Source organism: Typopeltis vanoorti, chromosome 4 (genome assembly GCF_054136105.1).
Source record: "Typopeltis vanoorti isolate ZY-2024b chromosome 4, IOZ_Tvanoo_1.0, whole genome shotgun sequence".
Lineage (NCBI taxonomy): Eukaryota > Metazoa > Arthropoda > Arachnida > Uropygi > Thelyphonidae > Typopeltis > Typopeltis vanoorti.
Window position 1 is genome coordinate 108,874,506 of NC_143552.1, and position 26,484 is coordinate 108,900,989.

Genomic DNA, 26,484 nt, shown 5'->3' on the forward strand with positions numbered 1-26,484 from the left:
TCTAAGGTTTATGCCAACAAGCCCATGACCACCCACGCCTTGAAGGAGGAAATTGAGCGCTGTATCAATGAAATTCAGCCACATTTATGCAAAACAGTCATGGAAAATTTCGACAAAAGCATGCGTATGTGCCAGCAAAGCCGTGGAGGCCATTTACCCGATATGCTATTCCATGTATAACCCTATACTGTATACTTTATGAATCAATAAGAAATTACAATTTTAATTAAAAACCTGTGTTTTCCTATCAAAATTACTCCTTGTGTGAATTTTGGGACACCCTGTACAACGGAATGATAACTGTTTTATCTCTGCAGGTCAGTGTCCTCATTATTGCAGCAATCCTCTGTGTTACCTTCAACACCTTTGCAATATGTCCCCTAAATTTCAGGTTTCTGCCAATCATCAACTCCAGATCTCTTGTCTCCCCTACTTCCTCCAGTATAACTCATCCCATAGAGTATGCAGTGTCCTATTGATGTTTCCCAAACCTCAAGACCTTACATTTTGCTGCATTAAACTGACACCCCCGTTCATTTGCCTATCTATCTAGCTTATTCAAATCCTCTTGCAGGACTGCCGCATCTGCACTATTACTAATAATCCTTCCGAGCTTCGCAACATCTGCAAACAACTGAATATCCTCTTGCACTCCACTGACAATGTCATTGATATAAAGGTTAAACAATATAGGTCCCAGTACTGAGCCATGTGGGACCACACTTTTAACCCTCTGCTTCCTTGAAACTGCCCCACCATACACAATTTTCTCTGATACCTATCGGACAGCCAATCCTGAATCCAGTTGACCAATCTGACATCCAGACCCATGTGCTGCAACTTAAATATCAGCTTATCATGTGGCACCCTGTCAAATGCCTTCACTAAGTCCGAGAAAATGGCAGTATATGCCTTTCCCTCATCTAATGTTCTTGTAACTTTATCATAAAAAGCTAGCATATTGCTAAAATAAGAGCGCCCCTTTATAAATCCATGTTGATTCTCACAGATAACATTACCCTCATCTGCCTAATGCTGTATACAGTTCCTTCACTACTTTCTCCAAGATCTTACTAACTACTGATGAAACACAAATTGGTCTATAATTTGACACTTCCAGTCTGCTACCCCGCCCTTATGCAATGGCACTATCTTACCGTCCTTCCATTCCATGGGCACCTTTCCCGCAGCCAGACTTTCATTGAAAAGCTAGGTCAAATGTGCTATCAGTTCCCTAGCACATTCTCTCAAAACTCGTGGTGAAATACCATCCATCCCACAGCTTTACTGACATCCAGAGTACTCAGTATCTGAACCACACTCTCCTCATGTACCTCTAAACCTCGAACCTGCCCTATCCCTCTAGCATTAAAACTGACTCCTGCAGGATGAAATACTCCAATAAAGTGTTCATTGAACAATTCTACTATGTCCTTTGCATCAATCACTCTATTCCCATTTTTATCCCACAATATCATTTTTCCACAGTCATTTCTCCTCCTACTGGCCACACATCTAAAAAATTCCCTAGGATTTTCTTTGGATCTTAGGGCTAATCTCCTCTCTTATTCCAGTTTCATCTTCCTTATCATACTAGTCACTCTTCTGGCCTGTGTCTTATACTCTTCATGCATCTTCTCTTCACCTGTCTCCTTATATCTCTTCCACAGCCTCTTTTTCACATGCAATTCCTGTTTAATATTGTTTGTCATCCACTTTACTCCAAATAATTCTTGTCCAGAGAAGATTCACAAAGGTGGTCTTTGGAATGTGGAGTACAAGGACAGATTGAGAGAATATAAGTTGCAAAGCCTCGTGAATAGGAGAAAGGGGGGGGGGGGTGATTGAGACGTATAAGATAGTCAGGGGTTGTTACCAGGTTGACCTGAAAGAGATTGTTCATAGAATGGGAGAGGGAGATAGAACAAGAGGCCATCGCTGGAAACTGTATAAGGAGGGTGTGAGCAGAGTAGTGAGGAGCAGGTTCTTTGCATGGAGAGTGGTTGGTGAGTGGGATGCATTGCCTGAGTGAGTTGTGAATGTAGACTTGAATCAGTATAAAGCATGGTCGAATGAGCATTGTGTGTACCTCTCACAATGAGTCTCTGACTCCGTGAAGGTCTGATGTTAATAATACTAATAATTCAGTTTGCAGATGATGCAAGAAGTAGAGCAAATGTGGCCTTACAAGAAGACAAATAGACTAAGTGAATGGGTACAGGAGTATGGATGCCAGTTAAATGTTGCAAAATGTAAGGTTTTAAAATTTGGAAAACAAAGATAGAATGTACAGTTTTACCTAATTTACTCTTGGCAGTGATGTATTGTTGGAAGTGGAGGAAATAAGAGATCTTGGGATGATGGTGTGGATAAGGATTTAAAATTTAGAGGCCACACACTGCCAAAATTGTGAGGACAACACAACAAATTCTGGCAATGATGTAGAGGACACTGACTTGTAGAAATAAGGAGATTTTAGATCCATTGTATAAGGTCTTCATTACACCACATGTGGACTACTTTGCACACATTTAGTCATCTGGATGAAGAGATATTGGAAAAGGTCCAGAGGCAATTGCTAAGGTAATTTCTAGTCTCTAGAATACCAAGTATGAAAAAAAGGTTAAGAAGATGCAAATTAATGTTGAAGAGGTTTTTCATAAAATAGTGGGAGATGGAAAGGAGAACAAGAGGTCACCCCTGAAAGCTGTATAAGGAGCCTGTGAACAGCATGTTTTTTTTTAATGCTTATTACTTACTTAATTACTTCAGCTGTAAATGCATTGGCTGAGAGTGTGATGTTTGTAGAAAATTCAAATGTATTTAAGGCATTGTATGGTTAGCTGTGTGTGTGTGTGTGTGTGTGTGTGTGTGTGTGTGTGTGTGTGTGTGTGTGTGTGTGTGTGTGTGTGTGTGTGTGTGTGTGTGATGAAAGGATTCCCCTTGATGAGTCTGACTCCATTATGAGGTCATGGGGTAATAATAATAAGAAGAAGAAGAAGAAGAAGAATTAGTTGAAAATACTTGGACTAGTAGCATCCAAGACATCATTTAAACAAACTTATAGATCTGAAACCTAGATTAGGAATAAAACAGTTGATCAAAGATTGGAGAATACAGACATGAGAGTTTTTAAGAAAAATTAGAGAAGTAAACAGATGGCTCAGCGGCAGAATTATATGAAAAATGAAGATATTTATGAAACACTTGACATTGTTTACATTCAGGAATGAATTTATGAGCAATCTAAGTGGCATGGTTGTTTAAGAATGGGAAAGGAAAGATAAAAAACAGATGTTTGATGGCAGGAAAGAGACCCACTGGAAGACCAAAATCTAGGTGAGTTGATGCATTTAATAGACCAAAAATGGAAGATCTGATATGATTCACATCATGACAAACAACAGACTAATTTGGAAGAAAACTTTTGTTAGGAAACTAGTAATAATGTAAACTAATTCAAGAAGTACTTAATTAGTGTCCCATAAACCATTTGAGGATACATATCAGCAGGGCCGGCCTTCTCTATAAAGGAACCTGGGTGCAAGAAACCTTTTGGGACCCTACAATATTTTTCAAAGGTAAAAATTAAAGGATTCGAAATAAACGTATTGTAAAACCTCTTAACTGCAAATGATTTTTGGCACAAGAAAACAAAAAAAAACACATTCGAAATATAATACGTTTCCACAAATGTGTACCGACTGTGCCCACTCGATCGTGGGGCCCGGGTGCATTGCACCCATTGCATCCCTGAGATAGCTGACCCTGCATATCAGTAATATTTGCTGATGATGATAAGTATCAGACTACATATCAAGAATCAGTAGGATAAATATTGTAGAAGTTAAATGAAAGAACGTTTAATTTAAAAATTCTGCAATTTGGAGAAAGCAGCTGTTATAGAAGGTGTATAAAAGTAGAATTAACAAAAAGATACATGCAGAGTATAAAGTTCAAGTGAGGAAGATCACAGATATAGTAAGAAGAGAATCCATGTTATGAAATACCATGGAATATTGATTTGATATCAGTGGCAGAGCCATTCTTCTGCTGTGGAATACTTTGGAGTATTTATAATTCATCATATTCATTTATAATATCATTTTATTGTATTTATATTACTGCTGAGTAATAAAATTTGACTTGTTGCTTTTCTTGTTAATTTTATTCATAACGACTGTTTCTTAACTGTTTTATTGACTTCACGTTCAGTCAGATGGTAAAAGAATTTTGATGCTCACTGCTTTATTGTAACAGCTTTAAAAAAAAAAAAAAATATTATCAAAATGTCTTCCATTTGGCTTAAATACTATTAATCATACTGTTTTCAAAAATTACTGTAATATAATTATTTCCATGCTATCAGAAAAGTAAAAGCAGAGATTAAATACAGTAAATACTTTTAAAAAAATAAAAATAAAGTATTTTAATATGACTTATAGTCAGGTTTAATGGTTCTGCTGTTTTGTCTCTGTCACAGAGACATCATTTGGGATATAATGTAAAAATTGTAATAATGCACACAATCCATCCAAAAAATAAGTGGAAATTGTTAGACTGGAATAAGGGGGGGGGGTACCATTGTGGGTGCTGGTTAGAAGCTTAGTTGTTGGGTAAGAGGTCTAAGAATTACTGTTTCCCAAATCTTGAGAAGTGTCACACAATCATAGTTATTAAGATTTTTTTTTTTTTTTTTTAATTTACTGTTTGCTTCAAAAAATAAATAAATAAATAAAAGCTAAATCTTCAACCTGCTCCCACCCAATAAATGCCCATACCTCATTTTATACAAAAATTCCACCTATTTTAAATCTTTAAACCAAATTTAGTTTTAAGCAGTACTGATATTATGGTTAGTTTTGACATAACTTCTTTATTCCCTAACAAACCCCCTTTCTGACACCTAAACTTTGCTTAAAAATGTCCCCCCCCCCTTCTGACATCACTGATTTCTTCAGTTTTGTTTTCCATACTGGTTACTTGGAAGGATACCACTCATAAACAGATAGAGGAGAACAGTAATGGGTTCTCCCTGCTTTTCTCCAACCTGCTGTCTGGCTAAGATGCATTATGTGATGTGTTCTCCATTTACCTCCACAGCGCAGACACATTAGTCATTCCTCCTCCACCTCAACAGCCAGCATTCCACAATCTATCCAACTCACTAATCTGGTATCAGGCTTCAACTGTTCCAGATGTAAAACCAATTGCAGACACAAATTGGTATTAATTATATATGTTCTCTGGCATGTTCATCTTTTTTGGGGGGGAAGGGGGCAGAAGAGATTTTGGTAGAAATGAGGCTGACTAACTCACCTTAAATGGTAGTTGAGAAAAAAAAAATCAAATCAGGCAGTTAAGAAATTACTGGAAGTATTTTCATTCTGTGGTTGCTCTAATCATGCTACTGATTCCTTCATTGATCCAGCAAAGAAAAAAATTTCTACACTGAATCAGATTTCAAATGAGAGATTTTAATGGCTTTATCCAGACAAGCTTTTCCTTGAATCTGCAGGTCTTCACATACCAACTTCACCAGTGCAAAATATTAGTTAACAGTTAATTAAATATACTTTGTTATTCCAAGATGTTGCTTCATAGTACACCATAACAATAATTAATAAATAAAAAAGGAATTTAAAAAAAAACATAAACTTTTAAAAAATAAAATCACATAATTTATATTATTGGGCGCATATATATTTTAAGCTTACTTAATTAAAGCAAGCGGCTTTTATCTAATCAGGACCTAGCCCAGGAGGTGCAGAAGGAAGCAGCAGTATTCAGAATTGAATCAAAACATGCCTCTACTTGTCAAAACCAGTTAAAGGCACCTTGTCTTATAATATGTTGTTTTCATAATTTTCTGATTAAGAAATTAAAATATTTAAAGCTGATTAAAATTAATCAAATTATGTTGTACAGTATAGTTAATATATATCACATCATAAGAACAACTTAAGCAGAATTCAAGTTAATATATATTGAAAATTTTGTGAGCTTTTCAAAAATAACTATGTAAACAGGGGTGTGCAATCTTTTCAGAACATGAATTTGGACTTCATTAAAATGGTTTTAAGGTAATGTTATTTTAGGCTTCTTAAGTAATACCATTAAATGCTGTAAATATTATGGTTATATAATTATAATATTATCAAATATTATGCCTTGCTTAAAATAAGCTCAACTAAGGATAGCATTTTTTGAATGGAGAAAAAGTAAAGGTAGACTGATATCTTGATAAAATGAATGCATTCTTCTGAGGTTATTAAAGCCATAAAAATAGCTTTCCACTAGACCTAGTCCACAAACATTAAGTTGCACACCCCTGAATTAAAAGATCATTTGTTAAATATGGCAATATCTTTTTTATATGGATATCTAGAGATTTGGCAAGTGATGTTGCTTTTGCTGAATCAAGAATTAGGGCAGAAACAATTGCTGCTGAAGATGTTCTTCATGATATTGGTGCTCTTAGTATAATGTCATCTGATGCACAGGTGAGAAAGATTTGAGTCTATTTTATAAGTTAGACACACTTTATTAATATAAACAAGTGGTAGCATCTAATGAGTAGTATAGATGGAAGGGAAGTTGGAGATGACAAAGGAATAGTTTCTCCAGCCAGGCACTACATCAAAATGTAAATACCTTACTTATTTGCTTATAATAAAATAATCCCCAGATGGAAAAAAAATTCATGTGACATTATCACAAATTATTCAGCTCTCCATGACATACATGCCATGGATATAATTGATTTCCAACCAAAAGACATTTGCTACTAACCATACTGTGTAGGAAGTGGGGAAGTTTCTTTTCTAAGAAGTTGTACATAACTTTAGCTTAATAACACAGTTAAATGGAGAGAGAGAGAGATGGCATCTACTTTAAGCTGGAGTCTGCTTTTGGTATGAATTCTTTTGTGGTTTATTCATTTTTAAATATTTTTCCATTCATCTTCCCATAAATTTAGGTTTATTTCTTCTTCAAGTGTTTTTATAGCTGATTGCAAATATTTTTTTGCAGCTAATTTCTAGCAGTTCATTTATAGCCACTTCTTCCTTAGTCAACTGATCCATTCCAATATGCACTTTCATCCAACAGAACTTAATTTCCCATCCCTTTAGAGTGAGATTCCTTACCAGATTTTTTATTTGCTCTATTAAAATTAGGTAGATGTTTTGGCTTTTAATGCCATCTATAATAATTTTACTGTCAATATAAATTGCTGGAGTTTTGATAAGTGTCGAGTTCTAATTTCTGAAGATATGATGGTGAATAAACTATAGCTAATTATTTTGCTTTACTGTTTGAACAGTGGGGATGTAGTTTGAAACAGCATTCTTCTATAATGGACTGGCTGTGGTATATGATGAAAGAGTAACTGACATTTCCTTCTATTTTACTTCCATCAGTGTATATGCTATATTCTTTGCTGCTTTCAGAGCTTTCCTTCTCCTTAACATGTTTCCTTGCAGTATGTGTGTCCATTTACTGTAGTGAAGTTCTTGTGTAGAGGCTTAAGTGCTGTGAGGACATTATGTTGGAAGTTTAATGGATTTTTTACAACACTCAGAATGAATTAAATTAGAATTTAATACTCCTATATTTCGTCCTAGTCACTAGGACATCTACGGGGATTACAAAAACAATTAATGTAACATGCACACAAAAACTTACAATACTAAGCCCAACCACGTGGGTGAACAAAAGTCCTATCTAGGTGGAGCGCCCTCTAAGGGCGGTAGTAGGTGGCCTGGAATGTAAGGTGGGACCTCTGGTGATGAGTGTTTCCCAAATCTTCGGAAGCTTAATGCAACCGTATTTGTTAAGATTTGGTTGGTTTCTGAGAGCTGCTGCTGCTTCTAAGAAAAGTCTCTCTTTCTTGAATTTGCTGTGGTGGAGCATGGTGGTTTTCTTCCATGATACTCTGTGGGTGGTGTCCAAAACATGGTCAGCCAAGCCTGAATGGCCATAGTTGTGTTTAATGATGTATGACTTGTGTTCCTCCAGGCGGATGGATGCTGATCTGCCTGTCTGTCCAAAGTACGCAAGCTTACAGGAACAGGGTACTTTGTAAACTCCAGGCAGAGAGAGAGAGGGGGAGCTGATCTGTCGTAGAACGGATAAGGTAGCAAGTTTGCGGTAGGGCTTGTATGCTGTGTGTAGGTTATACTTTTTAAGTATCTTGGCTATTTTTTCCGAAGTGCCTCGGATGTAGGGTATGGTGATAGCATTTTTAAATTCTTGTTGATGAGAGGGACGAGGAATGGGGGAGGAATTGATTATTTTTTTGATACTGTGTTCACTGTAGCCATTGGAGAGAAAAGTTCTGTGTATGTGGTTAAGCTCAGTACTGAGGGTGGTTTTCTGTATACAGAAAACCCACACACACACACACACACAGGCAGATACATTCACAAACTCTCCCACCGCCACCCCTCACAACAATATGGCATCATTAAAACCCTTACCAAGAGAGCCCACAATCTTTGTTCCAGTGGAACCTCCCTCACTACTGAGCTTAACCACATACACAGAACTTTCCACTCCAATGGCTACAGTGAACACAGTATCAAAAAAATAATCAATTCCTCCCCCATTCCCCATCCCTCTCGTCAACAAGAATTTAAAAATGCTATCACCATACCCTACATCCGAGGCACTTCGGAAAAAATAGCCAAGATACTTAAAAAGTATAACCTACACACAGCATACAAGCCCTACCGCAAACTTGTTACCCTTATCCGTTCTACGAAAGATCAGCTCCCCCCTCTCTCTCTCTGCTTGGAGTTTACAAAGTGCCCTGTTCCTGTAGGCTTGCATACTTTGGACAGGCAGGCAGATCAGCATCCATCCGCTTGGAGGAACACAAGTCGTACATCGTTAAACACAACTATGGCCATTCAGGCTTGGCTGACCATGTTTTGGACACCACCCACCGAGTATCATGGAAGAAAACCACCATGCTCCACCACAGCAAATTCAAGAAAGAGAGACTTTTCTTAGAAGCAGCAGCAGCTCTCAGAAACCAACCAAATCTTAACAAATACGGTTGCATTAAGCTTCCGAAGATTTGGGAAACACTCATCACCAGAGGTCCCACCTTACATTCCAGGCCACCTACTACCGCCCTTAGAGGGCGCTCCACCTAGATAGGACTTTAGTGTCACCCACGTGGTTGGGCTTAGTATTGTAAGTTTTTGTGTGCATGTTACATTAATTGTTTTTGTAATCCCCGTAGATGTCCTAGTGACTAGGACGAAATATAGGAGTATTAAATTCTAATTTAATTCATTCTGAGTGTTGTAAAAAAATCCATTAAACCTCCAACATAATACTGTAGTGAAGGGAACAGAATGCATTCATTTTCAAGCAGATTAATGTTAGATGAAGTCCATGTAGGTATAGCAGATGTCATGAATGGCAGAATGGCTTTCGTATATATTGTCTTGAGCACTCATTAGCTTAATATAATAAACCCCAGCAAGTTTATCCTTGCTGGGATTTACTACTTGTAAGCTGTTGTCAGTTATAACTCTTCGGTATTTTATCTCACTCTACTTCTAGAATTTCCCTGCTTACAGAGACTGTTATTGGCTGTTTTGATTACTTACATGAAATGTGAAGCACTTGAGACTTGATGCTGTTATATGTATCATTCCTCTCATACATCTATTCTGAAATTTTAAAGAGTTCTTCATTATCTTTGTAAGCCATCACATCCTCAAATCATGATCATTACATCATGTGCAAAAGCTATAACTTTTGTTTCAGTGGTGTAAGGAAGTCACAATAATGAGTAATATTGGATATCCCAGAAACCTGGTCCACTTGCAAGAACCTTATGGACAGACTTGTTTGACTTCTTTCGTTACAGCTGTGGTTTTCAATGTCATGGGTGCTTTTCTATCTTTAAAATAATTTTTTGTAAGCTTTAATAAGTTTTTAGGGCATTCAAAATCCCTTAAATGAGTAATTGTGGCTGACCACCATCAATGGCTCCTTGAACATTGAGGAAGATTAGTAGCATGTAATTTTTTTGTTGAAGGCTGTCTTTATGTGAATTGTTTAACTTCCATAATAGCATCTATAGTGCTTGACTGAGGTCTGAATAGATATTGATTGCAGCTAAATATGTCTCTTGAATAGATCAAGTCCATTATTTAGTCTATTAGTTTTTTTTTTCCCTTTAATATGGAAATTCATTGAGAATTTCCATATTAAAGGAAAGCATCCTTTTTTTCAGGCATTCATTGTATACAGTTGTTATGAGTTTGAGAAATTCAAGAAATGTTCTTAAGAGTACATTGCTAGTTATCCTGTTTTCATCAGGAGTTGTTCGTGGATCCAATGATTTTAATATTGATTAGATTTCATTATGCATAATTTTATCATCATTAGGAGGGTCTAAGTCTGTTGCCATTTTTTGTCTCTATGTTTTGGGAATTACTTCATCTGTTGATTTGCTGTCATCAGGAAAAAAACTTGTTTATCACAATAACTGCAGTTTCTGGTAAGTTTTTAGTACAAGAACCATTCTGTTTTTTTTTTTAATAATTTTACAATTTAACAAACAAATTTAAAAAAAGAAACATTACAGAATTTTTTCTATGATTCTATTTTTGCATTTGTAATTTCAGATTAATAACTGTGTCTGGTTTTATAGTAATTTTGTTACCTAGTTTCCTTAAATCTTGGTTCTTGTAGATTCTTCTGATATACTCATCTTAGTGCATTCATACATTTTCTTAAAGCTGTTAGTTCAACATGCCACCAAGGAACTGATTTTCTGCCATCAATCTTTAACTTCTTAAGTATTCTAAGTGTTTGATCACAGGATTCTTTTCTAACATGAAAGCTCAGAGACAAGGAAGGCTGTCATCCTGTGCTGAGTTCAGATGGCTAAGTACTGGTCTAGATTGAGCTATTGCTCACTGGTGACAAAGTTTAGATGCCCCTTTCTGACACCTAAACTTTGCTTAAATGATACATTGAGATTAGGCTTTCAAATTCTTTGAATGCTTCTGTAAATGTGTATAAGTTAATTTCTTATTAATGATCTCTGAATTCTGTTTAAATTTTTGTTGCTGATGATGAAACTTTATACGCAATGATTAGAACTTTCTTTTTTCTTGCATTTCCATTCAGTGAGATAAAATGGCATCATTTGCTATTGTTAAATTAATGAAACTGCTTCTCCTGCTGTTTTCAAAAGAATAGAGTATTAGCATCATTGCTCAATATATATAGAGAATTGGATGCAAAAAACTCTCTAGATTTTTTACCTCTCTCATTTGTGTTTTCATTAAACATAAAAAAAGAATGGACATTACTATCCATTTCAAGAATTTAACCATGATTTCTAGTAAAATCCATGATGTTGCCTAATTTTATTAAGTCATACTTTATGCTGTGATAGTCAAGGTACACACAATAAGGTTTGATTCCACAGGATGTAATTTCAATACGTATTAAGTCCTCATTGTTTTGCTGCCAGAAGTCGACACAATCGATATTGCATCAATTTCCTGATTGACCACAAGTATTTCAGCTCTCTTTCTTTCCATTCCTTTGAAAAATATTTTATAATTAGTTGGAAAGTCACATATTTTGTTCTTTTTGTTGCAAGGTTCTTGAATTAATGCTAGCCAATGTTTCTCCTGTTAATGAATTCTGTTAAATTATCAGCCTTGATAGAGCACTGAAGATTTATTTGAAGGCATGAGAGGGAAGAAATGCTGTTTTCTAGCTGTCTTATTGCTTTCTACAGTTAATATTTTGAATTTTCAGCTGTCTGTAGTTGTTAAATGTCAGGCAATCCATCCTTAGTGACAAATGCTTGCAGTCATTTTTGTTGTTGGCATGTTTTCCAAATGGTTTTTCACCTACAGTCGTGTGTGTGTGTGTGTGCGTGCGTGGTTTTTCACCTACAGTCGTGTGTGTGTGTGTGTGTGTGTGTGTGTGTGTGTGTGTGTGTGTGTGTGTGTGTGTGTGTGTGTGTGTGTGTGTGTGTGTGTGTGTGTGTGTGCGTGCGTGCATGCGTGCGTGTGTGTGTGTGTGTAATGCAGTGTGGAAGTTCTTTAACTTACTGCAGCTAAAGCACACTCCAAACACTTACATATCCATGCAATGGCATATTTTCCGCAGAATTTTAACAACAGTTTACAGGAATTTTGCAAAGTTGGATCAGCTTTGATAATTACGTTCTCTGTTTGCTTTTTTATTTATCATAATACACTTTTGTCTGACCTTTGTATCCTAAGCTGAGCAAAGAGCAAATATATATATATATATATGTTAAAGATACCAAGTTATTTTAAACCTGGTTTTTTACTCCATTTCCCAAGTAAGCAAACAGACAAATAAGTCAAGTTTGTGCCGCAACATAATGCAAGTCTAACTGACCCGTAAAGTAGTACAAGTCTAGGCAACTCGTGGTAAAGTTGGAATAAGCTCTGATCATTATTCTTAATATTTACTCTTAATGCAAAGCCCATCTCCTTGAGGAGATGTATGATGCTATGCATTAAAGGCAAGGGCCATTACCCAAACTGGTTTTGACCTTTATTGAGGTCTCATCAGTGGGAGCCAGGCTTAGGATTACCAAGTTATTCCAACTTTACCACAAGTTGCCTAGACTTGTACTACTTTATGGGTCAGTTAGACTTGCATTACGTTGCAGGCGCAAACTTGGCTTATTTGTCCATTTGCTTACTTGGGAAATGGAGAAAAAAAACTAGATTTAAAATAACTTGGTATCTTTTAACATATATTATACCCAAAGTAAAAAAACTTTCTACACACACACACACACATATATATATATGTATATAATATTCATCAAAGCTTGATTTGCTTCCTCAGTCTTAAGAAAAGGCTGATTATATTCCACTAATTCCAGCCCTACCCAAGGGCCTATGAGTTGTGGAAATACTTTCTGAAAATGAAAGCTGTGCCGAACAAAGCAGCCTTTTGCAGCTACCCAATTTTTAATCCATCTAACCCAAGTGCTTCTAGATGTTTTTTCAATGTTTTAAGGATGGCGCCTAAAACACCTATTATTATGGGAACAACTTTCGTTTTATTTTGCCAGATTCGTTCAACTTCGATTTGCAAATCATGATATTTTGTAATTTTTTCATTTTCTTTGTTGTCAGTCTGACTATCTCCTGGTACTGATATATCGATAAACGTAACACCCTTATTTTCACTTTTTTCAACCACTGTGATATATATATATATATATATATATATTATTATTAAACAAGACCTCATGGAGTCAAAGACTCATCTAGGTGGTCCTTTTATCTCACACACATCTCATCATACAGTGTCTTAAACACATTCAAACTCCTTGCAGACACCACACTCTCAGGCAATGCATTCCAATCACTCACAACTCTGCACGAAAAAAACCTGCTTCTCACTCCCCTACTCACACCATCTTTATACAGTTTCCAGGGATGACCTCTGGTTCTCGCCTGATCTCCCACTATTCTCTGTAGAACTTCTCCACCATTGATCCTATAAAAACCTCTTACCAACTTGTAGGTCTCTATCATATCTCCCATCTTCCTTCTCTCCACCAGACTCTGCAAATTACATCTTTTCAATCTTTCCTCATACTCGACATTCAGGTCAGAAACTACCTTAGTCAGTCGCCTTTGGACGCTTTCCAACATCTCTTCATCCTTCTGAAAACCAGGTGACCAAATCTGGGCACAATAGTCCATGTGTGGCCTAATCAAAGCCTTATACAATGGAACAAGAATCTCCCTACTTCTACACGTCAGTGTCCTCCTCATCATTCCCAGAAGTCTTTGTGTTGTCTTCACAATTTTGGCGATGTGTCCCCTAAATTTTAGATCCTTATCCACTATAACCCCCAGATCTCTTATTTCCTCTACTTCCAACAATATATTCTCACCAAGCATAAATTCTGCATCCCATCTTTGTTTTCCAAATTTTAAAACCTTACATTTTGCAACATTGTACTCACATCCCCATTTGCTTGTCCAATCACTCAATTTATTCAAGTCTTCTTGCAAGGCCACAACATCTTCACTACTCTTTATGGTTCATCCCAATTTTGCATCATCTGCAAACAACTGAATATCTCCATCCAAATCGTCGCCAATATCATTAATATACAAGTTAAATAGTAATGGCCCTAAAACAGACCTCTGAGGCACTCCACTAGTGACTTTCCTTTTCCTGGATATTGCACCCCCATACACAACTTGTTGATCCCTATCAGAGAGCCAGTCTCCAATCCAATGCACTAAGCTAATATCCAACCCCATCTGCTCTAGTTTGACTGTCAACTTATCATCAGGTACTCTATCAAAAGCTTTTGTGAAATCCAAGTATATTACTGTGTATCCTTCTCCTCTGTCCAAGGAAGCAGTCACTTTATTGTAATAAGTAAGTAGATTACTAAAACATGACCTCCCTTTAGCAAATCCATGCTGTCCATCAAAGATTATACCATTGTTGTCAACCCAACTCTGGATCCTAGTTCTCACAAGCTTCTCCAACAACTTAACCACAACACCTGACACACAGATAGGCCTATAGTTTGATGCTTGAGTTCGATCACCTCCTTTATGAAGTGGCACAATCTTGCCCTCCTTCCACTCCTTGGGAACTTGACCAAGTGCAAGACTCTTATTAAAAAAATATGTCAAGGCAGGTGTCAACTCTCTGGCACACTCCTTCAGAATACGCGGTGATATATTATCAAGTCCCACAGCCTTATTTACATCTAGTTTACTCAACTCCCCAAACACCTCTTGCTCACTTACAGTCAGTCTCTCCTCTCCACCATCATCATCAACTGCTCTTAATCTCTCCATGAAGTCACATTCACAAGATTGAAAGATCTTTATGAACTGCTCATTAAGTATCTCCACCACACATTCTGCAACAGCTGTCTTTATACCATTTCCTCCAATCAATGTCATCCTTCCATAATCATTCTTTGTTTTGCTGGCTACATATCGAAAGAACTCCCTAGGATTCTTTTTGGCTTCATTGGCTAACTGCTGTTCATACCTCTCTTTAGCTACTCTCACCAACCAAGTCACCCTCCTTGCCTGGTCTTTGTAGACTTCATGAAATTGGTTACTTCCACTTCTCTTATGCTGCCTCCATAATGTTCTTTTTCTCTGTATCACAATCACATGCTTAATCTCTTTATTCATCCATTTCACAGCTACCTTATTTAACCTTTTCACCTTTGAAATACACTTAGACATTACATCTATGAGATAGTTTTTGAAAATCCCCCAATCTGCATTGATCTCTTTTCCAGCTAACTCCTCATTCCATGCTACACCTTCAAGCTGTCTCCTGAGCTCTTCATAATCACCCCCTTTGTAGTTCCACATATACCCTTTTTTCACAGGGATCCTTGCACTGCTGGCAACCACCCAGGTAATCACCTCATGGTCACTTTCACCAATTGGTGGATGATTTGACACCTCATTGATAATTACATCCTCTGATGAGATGACCAAATCCAAGACCCTTAATCCTCGTGTGCCCTCTGTTACATACTGTCTGAGGTAGTTATCCCTCAAAAACTCAAGAAACTCATTTTCTTTACTTCCAGTTGCTATCTCTTCATTCCAGTCTATATTGCCATAATTAAAATCACCCATAATGCTCACCCTTTTCTTATTTGCTTGGCTTATTTGACTATACATTTCACTATCACCACCATCCACATTACCAGGTCTATAACAACATCCCACCAAGTATTTGCTTCTATTCACCTCTATCTCACACCATACTGCCTCAAAACCACTGGCGCTATTTCCCTCTTGCATCTCTACCTTGTATGGACATAACTCTTCTTTCTCTATCATCAATAGCACTCCCCCTCCCTTTTTACCCCTTCTATCCTCACGAAACACATCATACCTTTCCACCTCTATTCTTGTCAGGATGTCGTCCTCATCTAACCATGTCTCACTTATTCCGACAATCTCTGGGTGCACAGACGCAATTAGTGCAACCATTTCATCCGCCTTGTTTCTTATACTTCTAGCATTGGTATACAAACACAACAACTCATTTCTGGATCTACAGCTAGTTCCACTGATACCACTCACTCGATGTGATCTCTCCATGCTGGACTGGGGCCATTTCCCTTTCTGCTTCTTCATTTTAGAACCCTTTGCAATTCCATCTGTTTCCTCTTGATCCCTGGTCATCCCATTACTTTCCTGCCTACACATGCTCTCACCTCCTCTTGGAGCATCCACCTTTCTCACGCTGTGTACCGCTGTCTACCCTGAGCCTCCCCGTTTCCCTGCTCCTCTTGCACACCCATTCTCTCATTTTCTATACTCATACCACTCACTTCCCCATTCATTTCCACTTCTTCAATCTCTCCTGTCTTACTCTCCTGCTCTTCCACATCACTCCCCTCTCGATCTGATTCATTCTCTCTATTCACTTCTCTACTTTCCAGCAGCAGTCTCTCCAAGCGACTCACACCATAACCACTCAAATGCAGTCCATCGATCCCATACAGCTCACTTCGTCCCTCAAACTCATTCCACACATTAACAAACTGTACTCCCATCTCCTCACACATTTCAGCCAGAATATCATTCATAATCCTTGCTCTCTGCCTCATTTCACCACAATCAACCTAGGCAACACACTGACTACCCTTCCTGTCACACTGTTCTCTTTTATCTTTCCAAGCAGTCTCCTGACATTCATTTTGACATGCTCTTTGTTCTCTCTCAAATCATTTGTACCAATTAATACAATTAACTCTTTTGCTCGCTCCCGCCTCATATTCAATGCCTCAATCACTCTACTCATTTTACCGCCTGGAAAACATACCTTGTGCATTTTATCCTCTAGCACACCATTAATAATGGAGTCGCCATACAATGCCACTCGCTCATCTTTCTTAACTCTTTCATGCCATCATACTTTATTTTAATAGTTTTGACCTGAATTCTCTTAATTTCATGCCGCATCCATTTCATTTCTTGCTTCATCCAATCCAATTCACCTTCCGAACCTTGCGATGCATTCTCTCTATCATTAAATCTTTCTAACTTTCTAACTCCTGACCCCCTCTTCTCACTTTCCCTCTCATTCATCCTTCTTTGTTTCCATACTTTCGGTCCAACATACGTCCAACTTTCACTATCATTCTTCTCACTTTCACTCTCATTTATCTTTCTTTGGTTCAGTACTTTCGTTCCAACATGTGTCCAACTTTCGCCATCATTCTTCTCACTTTTACTGTCATTCATCTTTCTTTGGTTCAGTACTTTCGTTCCAACATGCGTCCAGCTTTCTCCATCATTCATTCTTTTTTCGCTATCATTTATTCTTTCGATTTTTTTTACTTGCGATTTCTGCATCACGCCATTTCTACTTTTATTCGTTCCCTCACTTTCGTCCCTTTTAACATCTGTTACGGTTGTAAAATCGCTCTTTTTCTTTTTTCCTGATTTTTTAACATTTTTTCATCTCTCTTTCTCACCATCCTTCTCTTTCAAACATGCACTCGCGACACAATCGGTACTAGCACTTTCTGTCATCAATTTCATATTCGCATTCATCAGTTCCTTGTTCAGGTCACACTTTGCACACACCCTTCTTCCATCCGCACTAAACATCCACAAATCATTTATGTAATCAAAGGAATACATATAACAGACCTCACACTTAACGAAACGACTGAAATCTAAATTAAAATCATGGAATGACAATGCCGCCACCATTTTTTTTTTTTTTTTCTCTGCAGGTTATACTAGGTCTAATAATAACGATTTCATAATTTAGTTTAGGCAAGAAAAAACCCCCACACTAATAATATCGGTAGCGTACAATGTTTACAGCCGCTCTTACTTAAACAATTACGCATATATAGTTAATTATTCCAAGTAAAACTTATCTGAATCAGGAGCTCTTCAAATCGCATCTGTAGTGCTTGGCCCACCTTATCATGGATCCCATATATAACAAGTATTTTAATAAGTGTATCCCTGGTATCTTATACAATCACAGTTCATCTTCATGTTATTTCTTTTTAAACCTTAGAATGATACCACAAAAGTCAACTTTGACTAAAAAGATATAACATAACACAAGAATGAATTATGTAGCCAGATAGAAGAGAAATGATTGTGGAAGAATGACATTATTAGATGAGAAATGGGAGTTTAAAAAAAAAATTTATGCAGATAACATAGTGGAGTTGTTTAATGATCACTTTATTGGGGTATTTCATCCCAGAAAGCAGATTTAATTCATGGAAAAATATGGAAGTTTGAAGGTTTAGAAGTACATGAGGAGAATGTATTTTAAATGTTAAGTACTCTGGAAGTCAATAAAGCAGTGAGACTGGATGTGATGGATGTGATTTTTCTAGATATGATTTTTTCTATTTAAGAGAATGGGGCATGGAACTGACAGCTCCATTGACCTGGCTGTTCACTGAAAGTCTAGCTACTGGGAAAGTGCCCAAGGAGTGGAATGAGGTTGAGAAAGTGTCATTGCATAAGGATAGTAGAATGCAGTCATCAAACTATAGACAAGTTTGTATTTCTTCTGTAGTTAAGAGTTTGGAGAAATTAGTGAGAGATCATATTCAAAATTGGACAGATGAGGGGTAATATTATCTATGCAGATCAGCGGGGATTTCTTAAGGGGGGGGGGGGATGCTCATTTCAGTAATGTGCTTGCCTTTTATAATAAAGTAATGAGAGCAATTGATGATGGAAATGCATGTACTGTCATTATTTTGGATTTTGTAAAGGCATTTGTTGAAGTGCCACATGATATTCTGATAGTTAAGTTGAAGCATTTGGGATTAGATATCAGGGTAGTAAATTAGATTAGAAATTGACTCTCTGATAGATATTATAGTTTTATACAGGGTGCAGTATCAAAGAAAGGCAAGATCACAAGTGGTGCTCCATGAGGCTCGGTAGTGGGACCTTTGCTGTTTAACCTTTATGTCAATGATATTGTTGCTGGATTACAGGGAGATATTCAGTTGTTTTCAGATGATGTGCAGCTTATAAGGGTTATTAGTAATAGTACAGATGTGGTGGCCCTTTAAGGAGGACTTGAATAAACTGAACAGATGGACAAATAAATGGGGATATCAGTTTGATACAACTAAATGCAAGGTCTTGAAATTTAGGATCCACTGATGGAAGGTTGCATATTCTATTGGTGGAAAGTAAGGGAGGAAAGTTGTCTTGGAGTGATATCCAATAAAAATTTGAGTGGTGTTTTTTTGCAATACTAGAGGATTTTTGCAATACTAAGCAGAAATAAAAGAGTGGTAATTTCATTGTATAAAGCTCTGATCAGACCACATTTACATTATTGTGCTCAAATCCGGTTACCAAGATTTGAAATGGATAAAATAACCTTGGAAAGAAACAGAAGTAGATATCAAAAATGATATTAAGGCTGTACAATATCCATTATGAGATTAGGCTGTTATCAGTTTATCAATTTCCAAAGGAATGACATTATTGAGACATTTAAACTGTTGAAAAGTAATTACAAGATTGATACTGAGTAGATTTCTTATATATTGTTGGTCAGTTGGTAGAGCCTCTGCTACTAATGGCTCAAACAAAAAAAGTTAAGTAAGTTTGAGCACGGTTAGTAGTTGGAAAGGTTCAATCATTCGATGCTGTTGGCACACTCTTCCTCGATGAGTCTTTGGACTCCCTGGAGGTGTCAAGTAATAAAAAATAACAGAACAAGGACAAGGGGCCATTACTGAAAGTTGTAAAAGGAGTGGTGAATAGGATGGCAAGAATCAGCTTTTTTTTGAATGAAGGGTGGTTGAACCATGGAATATTGCCTTAAAATGTGGTGATTGTGCAAATGGTGAATGGGTTGTATGACAGACTTTGTGTTGTCTAATGTGAGCCACCCATGATTATTCTTGTGGCTCAATGCAGTTTCTGAATAATAATATTAATAATAATAATTTAAAGATAAGAATATAATATACTATGTCTATCATGTGATGCATCTAACATACTTGCTGTATACAGCCCATTGTTTTGTATGTCTCATAGGTGATTGTTAATGTACTGCATGAGTAGATGAATGATGTTCAAATATCATGCAAAATGAGCCCTCATTTCTTGTTTCAACTACCATACAAGTATATGACCTCACTAGACAGGATATAAGATTATCGTCAAGATATGGCATCAAAAATCACCAATCTATGTCAGTATTCTTTTCTTGAAGAACATGAGAAGGGAAACCTGATTTATATTATGAATGGCAACAATGGTTACACATTTTCTGTCCTTACCAACTAAGTCATCTTCTCCTGGTTATGCTCTTCATGCAACTGATTATTACCATTAATCTTGTATTGCCACATAATGAATAATCCTGTCAGTTGCATCAGTCTGCTTTTTTACAGGATTAGAGGTTTGCTAATGATAGCAGAAGAATTGAAGCCAAAAAGAGCAGAAGTATATAAGAAGGACAGGGATTCAGAAGGCATTTCATTTGAGGCTATCTGGTGTGAGATAGAGACCAACATGACAAAATATGTAATTGGTTGCTGCTATAATCCAGGGGATATAAGGGTGGTAAATTATCACGAGTTCAGGTTGAATAATTATTATGGGAGGATTTCAACTATGGAGACACAGATTGGAAGGAGGAGGAATGGCTACAGGCAAGGAAGGAAATGGAATTTATATAGCTGCTGAGAGATAATTACCTATGACAGCATGTAACTGAAAAGACATGAGGTTCGAGAGTGCTAGATCTGATCATAGGATAAGAGAAATTAATAGTAACCAATCTAGAACTATGCTGCCTCCACTTAGAGAAAGTGAACATGTAGTTTTGACCTGGGAGATTGCCAAACATTTTTCTGGCAAGGGATATATGCAGAATTACAAAACAAATAATTGTGACAAGCTGAGGAGTCAACTTTCAGCAGTGCCATGACATAAGAACTTAGAGAAGAGATGGTGGTGGTGCATGAGAGAGGGTCAAGGGGTGTTTGAAGAAAGCAGTATCAGCATGTATACTTAGAGACAGAAGGATGAATCAGGTAGGAGTCAGATAGATGAATAGTATCATTAAGCAGTGTTTGCAGCCAAAGAAAAAGTTGTGGAGAGAATATAAAGAAAAATGTGATCTCCATATCCATGAGCCTGTACAAGTCACAGGCAAGAATAGTGTGACCTGGTAAGGAAGACCAAAGCTATTTATGAGAGATAGCTAGCTGATGAGACCAAAAGAAATCCTAAAGAGGTTTTTTGCTATGAGGCAAGTAAAAGGAGAAATGACTATGGAAGGATGGCTAAAAAGTTCTGATGGTGGGAAGGTAACAGAAGCAAACCAAATAGTTGCATTACTGAATCAGTATTTTGCATCTAGGATGTACCATCTAGGTGGTGGTGGTGAAATTGCAATGCCAGATGTAGCATTGACTGATGGAAGAATAAAGGTTGAAGAAATGATTGCTCCTCTGACCAAGCTATTTAATTTCAGCCTCTACTGGGAAGGTGTCAATGGAGTGAAAAGTGAACAAAATAGTCTGCTGCATAAATCCAAGACAGAAGTGTAGTTAAGGTATTGGAGAATTGGTGAAAGACAGAATTCAGGACTGGGTAGATAAAAATATGATAATCTATAAGGGATAACATGGTTTTATGAAGGGTCGGCCTTGCCTTAGCAAATTCCTTACTTTTTATAACAAAGTGACAGTGGTATTGGATAAGGAAAATAGCTACTCAGTGATATTGTAGATCTTGCAAAGGCATTTGACAAAATTCCACATAGGGTTCTGTTACATAAATTGGGGCATTGGAGCAAATGGATATGAAACTGGTGATTTGAATTTGATTGTGATCATGGAGGAGTTGAGCCCAGGAGAAGGCAGGTGACCAGTGGTGTACTACAGATACAGATAATTACTCCTCTATGTTTAATTTGTACATCAATGATATAGGAAATGATTTGATGGGAAATATTCAAGTTGTTTGCTGATGATGCAAAACTGAAGAGTAATAGTAAATGAAGATGAAGAAGAGACTGCAGGATGACAGGATGGACAAAGGTAAATGGCTGCCAGTTTAACATTGCCAAATGTAAGGTGGTGCACTTTGGGAAGAAAATATCACAAGCTGTATACAGGTATCCCTTGATATATGTGGCTTTGATTTAATGCGGTTTTGATTAGTGCACGAAAAATTATTGTGACCATAAACTTGATATATGCGGTATCAAATTTGATTAGTGCGGCCCAAAAAGTTTGAAAATAAGCAAAGTGTTAGACTTGGTCGATGAAACTGATCAGATCACGTGGTACGAGTCGTGCTCTAACGTTAGTAACTCGCTCTCGGCCGCAGTCTCAGTGCTTCAATTTATTAGCAGAGCATGGTGCATACAGACATATATGTGTATGTATTACAGCGTATGCTTACGGCCTATCTGCATATCACGTAATTTTCAAATTATGTAAAGCATTACCCTTCGTAACCATGGCCTCAAAAAAGAGTAATACATTATTAAAAGGTTTGATAACGGAGAAAGCAAAGCAAACATCAGAAGAGCTGTAGGCTTTGGTGAATCAACTATATGAGCCATTTTAAATAAAGCGACTGAGTACTGCAAACAAGGCAGAGTGGCATCTGCATCTTTGAGTGTGCAGCGTACTAGGAATAGAAGCCCATTAATGATTAAAATGGAAGATTTACTATTTCTTTGGATAGAAAATTGTAATCAGAAGCATATTCTCATCGACAGTAATAATCTTAGGTCCAAGGCTTTAAGCATATTTTCTACACTTTTTTATAAAAAATAAATATTTAGTTAAATTTTTATGTAACAAATATGTATATATAAAATATATAAATACATGTCACCTTAAAAAATAAATGATGTTTAAATTTTTATATTTTGCAGGATTCATTATAATTATTCCCATTAATTCTTAACATTGAATAATGCGGTTTTGATATATGCAGTGTCCATTGAGGATTAATTAAATGCATATATCAAGGGATACCTGTACTATATTGATGGAACTGAACTGCACAAAACTAATGAGACCAGGGCCTTGGGAGTGATTGTGGACAGGGCGATGAAGCTTAGAGGGCATATTGCAAAGGTAACCAAAACAGTATATCAGATTACATTGTTGTTGAAGAACACGCTAACAAGCAGGGATAGAGAGGCTATTATTTCCCTGTATAAAGCTTTAATATGGCTCACATCTGGACTACACATACACAGATCCAGACATCCGGATTCTGTGGGGATGAAGAAGTAGTGGAGAGGATCCAGAGGCAAGTGATAAAGATTGTGGCATGCCTATGGAATGCTACCTATGAGAATATCTATTTTCAAACAGACAGTCAATGGGCTTCAGAAACTAGCTGATAGATGAAAAACAGGAGACATGAGAAGCATATAAGTCATAAAAGTGGTTTTATAGGATTGACATTGAAGATTTTTTACATGACAGAAAGCAAGAGAACCAGATGTCACTGGTGGAAATTGTATAAGAGTATAGTTAGCAAAGGTGTTAGGACCAGATTTCTTCTTTGAGGGTGGTGAATGGGTTGCCAGAAGGGGGATTGTGAGTGCTTCATCAGTGAATAGCTACTGTGTAGATAATGGCTAGTGTGTGAATAATGGATCTCCTGTAATGAGCCTTCTAACTCCATGGAAATGCCTGTAGAATAATAATAAAAATAATGTTAATAACAACAGTGCTTCCTTCTTCTGGATTTCATGTGTAATTGGTGGATTGAGTGGTGGAGGCAGAGAGTTGTAGAGCAAGTGCCCTCCCTCTATGAGTCTGTGGACTCCCTGGAGGTGTCATATAATAATAATAATCCCTTCATTCATCCATTTGACACCCATCTTATTCAGTCTTTTGACCTTCAGAATGCATTCATACATTGAAGCTGTCAAATTTCTCTTAGTCAGTACCCAAGCAGCATTTATCTCCTTTCCACTTACTCCTCATTCCATGATATAGCTTCATGCTATCTTCTAAGTTTTACAAGCTCGCTGGCATCGTGATTCCACATATCTCCTTTCCTCACAGAAGTCTTCATATAGCTGGCCACCACCCAGGAGATCAACTCACAATTCCCCACTCACCAACTGGAAGGAAATACAATAAATATACATTCACAATTACATCCTGCGATGAAATGATCAGACCTAAGATTCTTGATCCTTGTGTACCCTCTTTCATATACTGTCCAAGTTTATTGTCTCTCAAGAACAAGAAATTCATTCTCCTTATTCTGAGATTCTTTTGCTTCATTCCAATCTGTTACCATAATTAAAGTCACCCATAATGATCACTCTTCCCTTGTTCACTAACCTAATTTCCTTATGCCTTTCTTCTTCTTCACCTTGCTTCATATTCCCTGTTCTATTACAATATCCAACCAAATATATCTTCTTGTCAACCTCTGCCTCACACTATACTGCCTCAAAAACAACTGCTAACATTTTGCTATGCATCCCCAGTTTGTGCAGACTTAATTCCTCTGATATCATCAACAATATTCTACTCACATCCAAAACATGTCATCGTGTTTATCTTTCCTCCTGGAAACTAGATCTTTGTGGACCCTCTCATTCACCACACCCTTGATAATAGAGTATCCATAGATTGCCATTCTATAGAATCACTTGTCACCTCTTTTTTTCTGTTTCCTTCATTCTATCCTTCCTGCCCTTTCATTCCTGTCCATCAAACATCAGATCTCACTGCACATATTCCTCATCTTATTTCTCATCCTAAATTAACTTGTTCTTCAAATCTTGATCCCACCAGTTATACTGTCTTTTGTTCCCACAGTCTCACTCGATCATTCCATCATTCACACTTTCTTTCCCTCCTGCAGCCTCACTTTTCTTTTGTCATTCATACTCTCTTTTTCTTCCTCAATCACATTCTCTTGTTTCATCATTTGTACTATCTTTTGCACTCACACTCATATGTGTTTTTGTTCGAATATTCATACTGCCTTTCATACCTGCAGTTATGCTCATTTTTGTTCCATCTTTCACATTTACTGATAAAATCAAAATCCAGTAAAATATCCCATGTTCTAGAGACCCATACTTCCTGCCTTCTCCTGTTCACTCTCTTCACAAACACATTCTCCACATTTCCCAACACATACATGCTGCACTCATGGCAATGAATCATTTTCGAAAAATCTGTGCTGTTAATCACATTTGATATTTTTTCCACAGCACAACATGTTGATTTGGTCATACCGCCATTTTGTTGTCATTTAATAGAAGCTAAGAATTTCAGGGAAAATGTCACTAACAATCCACAAAGCTCAACAATCACTATACAGTTATTCTAATCTATCTAAATTTAATGGAGTTTACCCAAAATGCAAACAGTGCTTATTACACAAAATACATTTTGTGAACTGTCTCACAACAGGAAACTGGATGTCATTAGGAAATCCAGTGGTATGAAATTCTGAGATATATAGACTTTAAAAGGTTGTAACATATGAGTTAAGGATGAGGATGTGGATAAATTTAAATCAACTGTCATCTAGAAAGAGATATCACTTATGCCACATCAAGCCTAAATTGAAACTTAGCCAAAACTTAAAAAATCTCCCACTTTAATAAATCACATTTACTAACAATGGCAGGATACACGTGCAATTTACAAACAAAAAACACTATTAGTGGACAGTAGATGGCATTTTGTGTAGATGTAGGATTAAGCAGTGCAGATGGCAGGTTGTTTAGTAGAGTGTCCTCTTGCAATGAATCCACAACCTCCTTGGAGATATTACATAATAATAATAATAAAAAAATTATCCATGAACAAATTCTGACTTAACAGTAAGTTGTAACCATAGAATTAGTAGTGATGATGATGATAGTGGTCATGATGAAAAATAATGTGTTTTATTTCTTCTAGTACATAACTAATTCCTGTGTAAGTAACTGTTGATTTCATAAAACAATTTTTAAGGCAATGGGTCGTATTGGTGAGGTTATTTCCAGGACATGGCAAACAGCTGATAAAATGAAGCAGTTTTTTGGTCCTCTCAAAGAAGAAAAGGGAAATAATGATAACTTCAGATTGAAAAGATATATTGCAAAATACACCATTAATCCTGCAATTGCCCAGGGCATATCTCATATCGTGGGATCAGTAGAGGTAAGTAGAAAAAGTTTGTATATATACTGGGTTGTCAAATAAGTTTGTTCGGTTTTTCAGAGTGGAATGAAACACATTTTATTTAATATATATAATACATACGAGTCAGTTATACATTGACCCTCTTTATCAATGACCTCTTGCCATCTGTCCACCAACTTCATTATGCCATGTTCATAAAACTCCTGAGGTTTACTGGTGAAAAACTGATCCAGGTGTCTTTTGACAGCCTCCTCATTCTGCAACGATCGGAATAAGTGGTAATTGGAAGG

At 36.9% G+C, this 26,484-nt stretch overlaps 1 protein-coding gene across 1 annotated transcript in view; it reads left to right on the forward strand.

Moving 5' to 3' along the window:
• The window catches only part of LOC150107598 (uncharacterized), a 419,637-nt gene that overhangs the window by 332,859 nt on the left and 60,294 nt on the right, over window positions 1-26,484 (forward strand). The window contains exons 18-19 of the mRNA XM_090391960.1: window positions 6,389-6,503; window positions 26,024-26,212. Coding sequence (XP_090248086.1) covers window positions 6,389-6,503; window positions 26,024-26,212 — 304 coding nt within the window. The remainder of the gene's footprint in view (window positions 1-6,388; window positions 6,504-26,023; window positions 26,213-26,484) is intronic.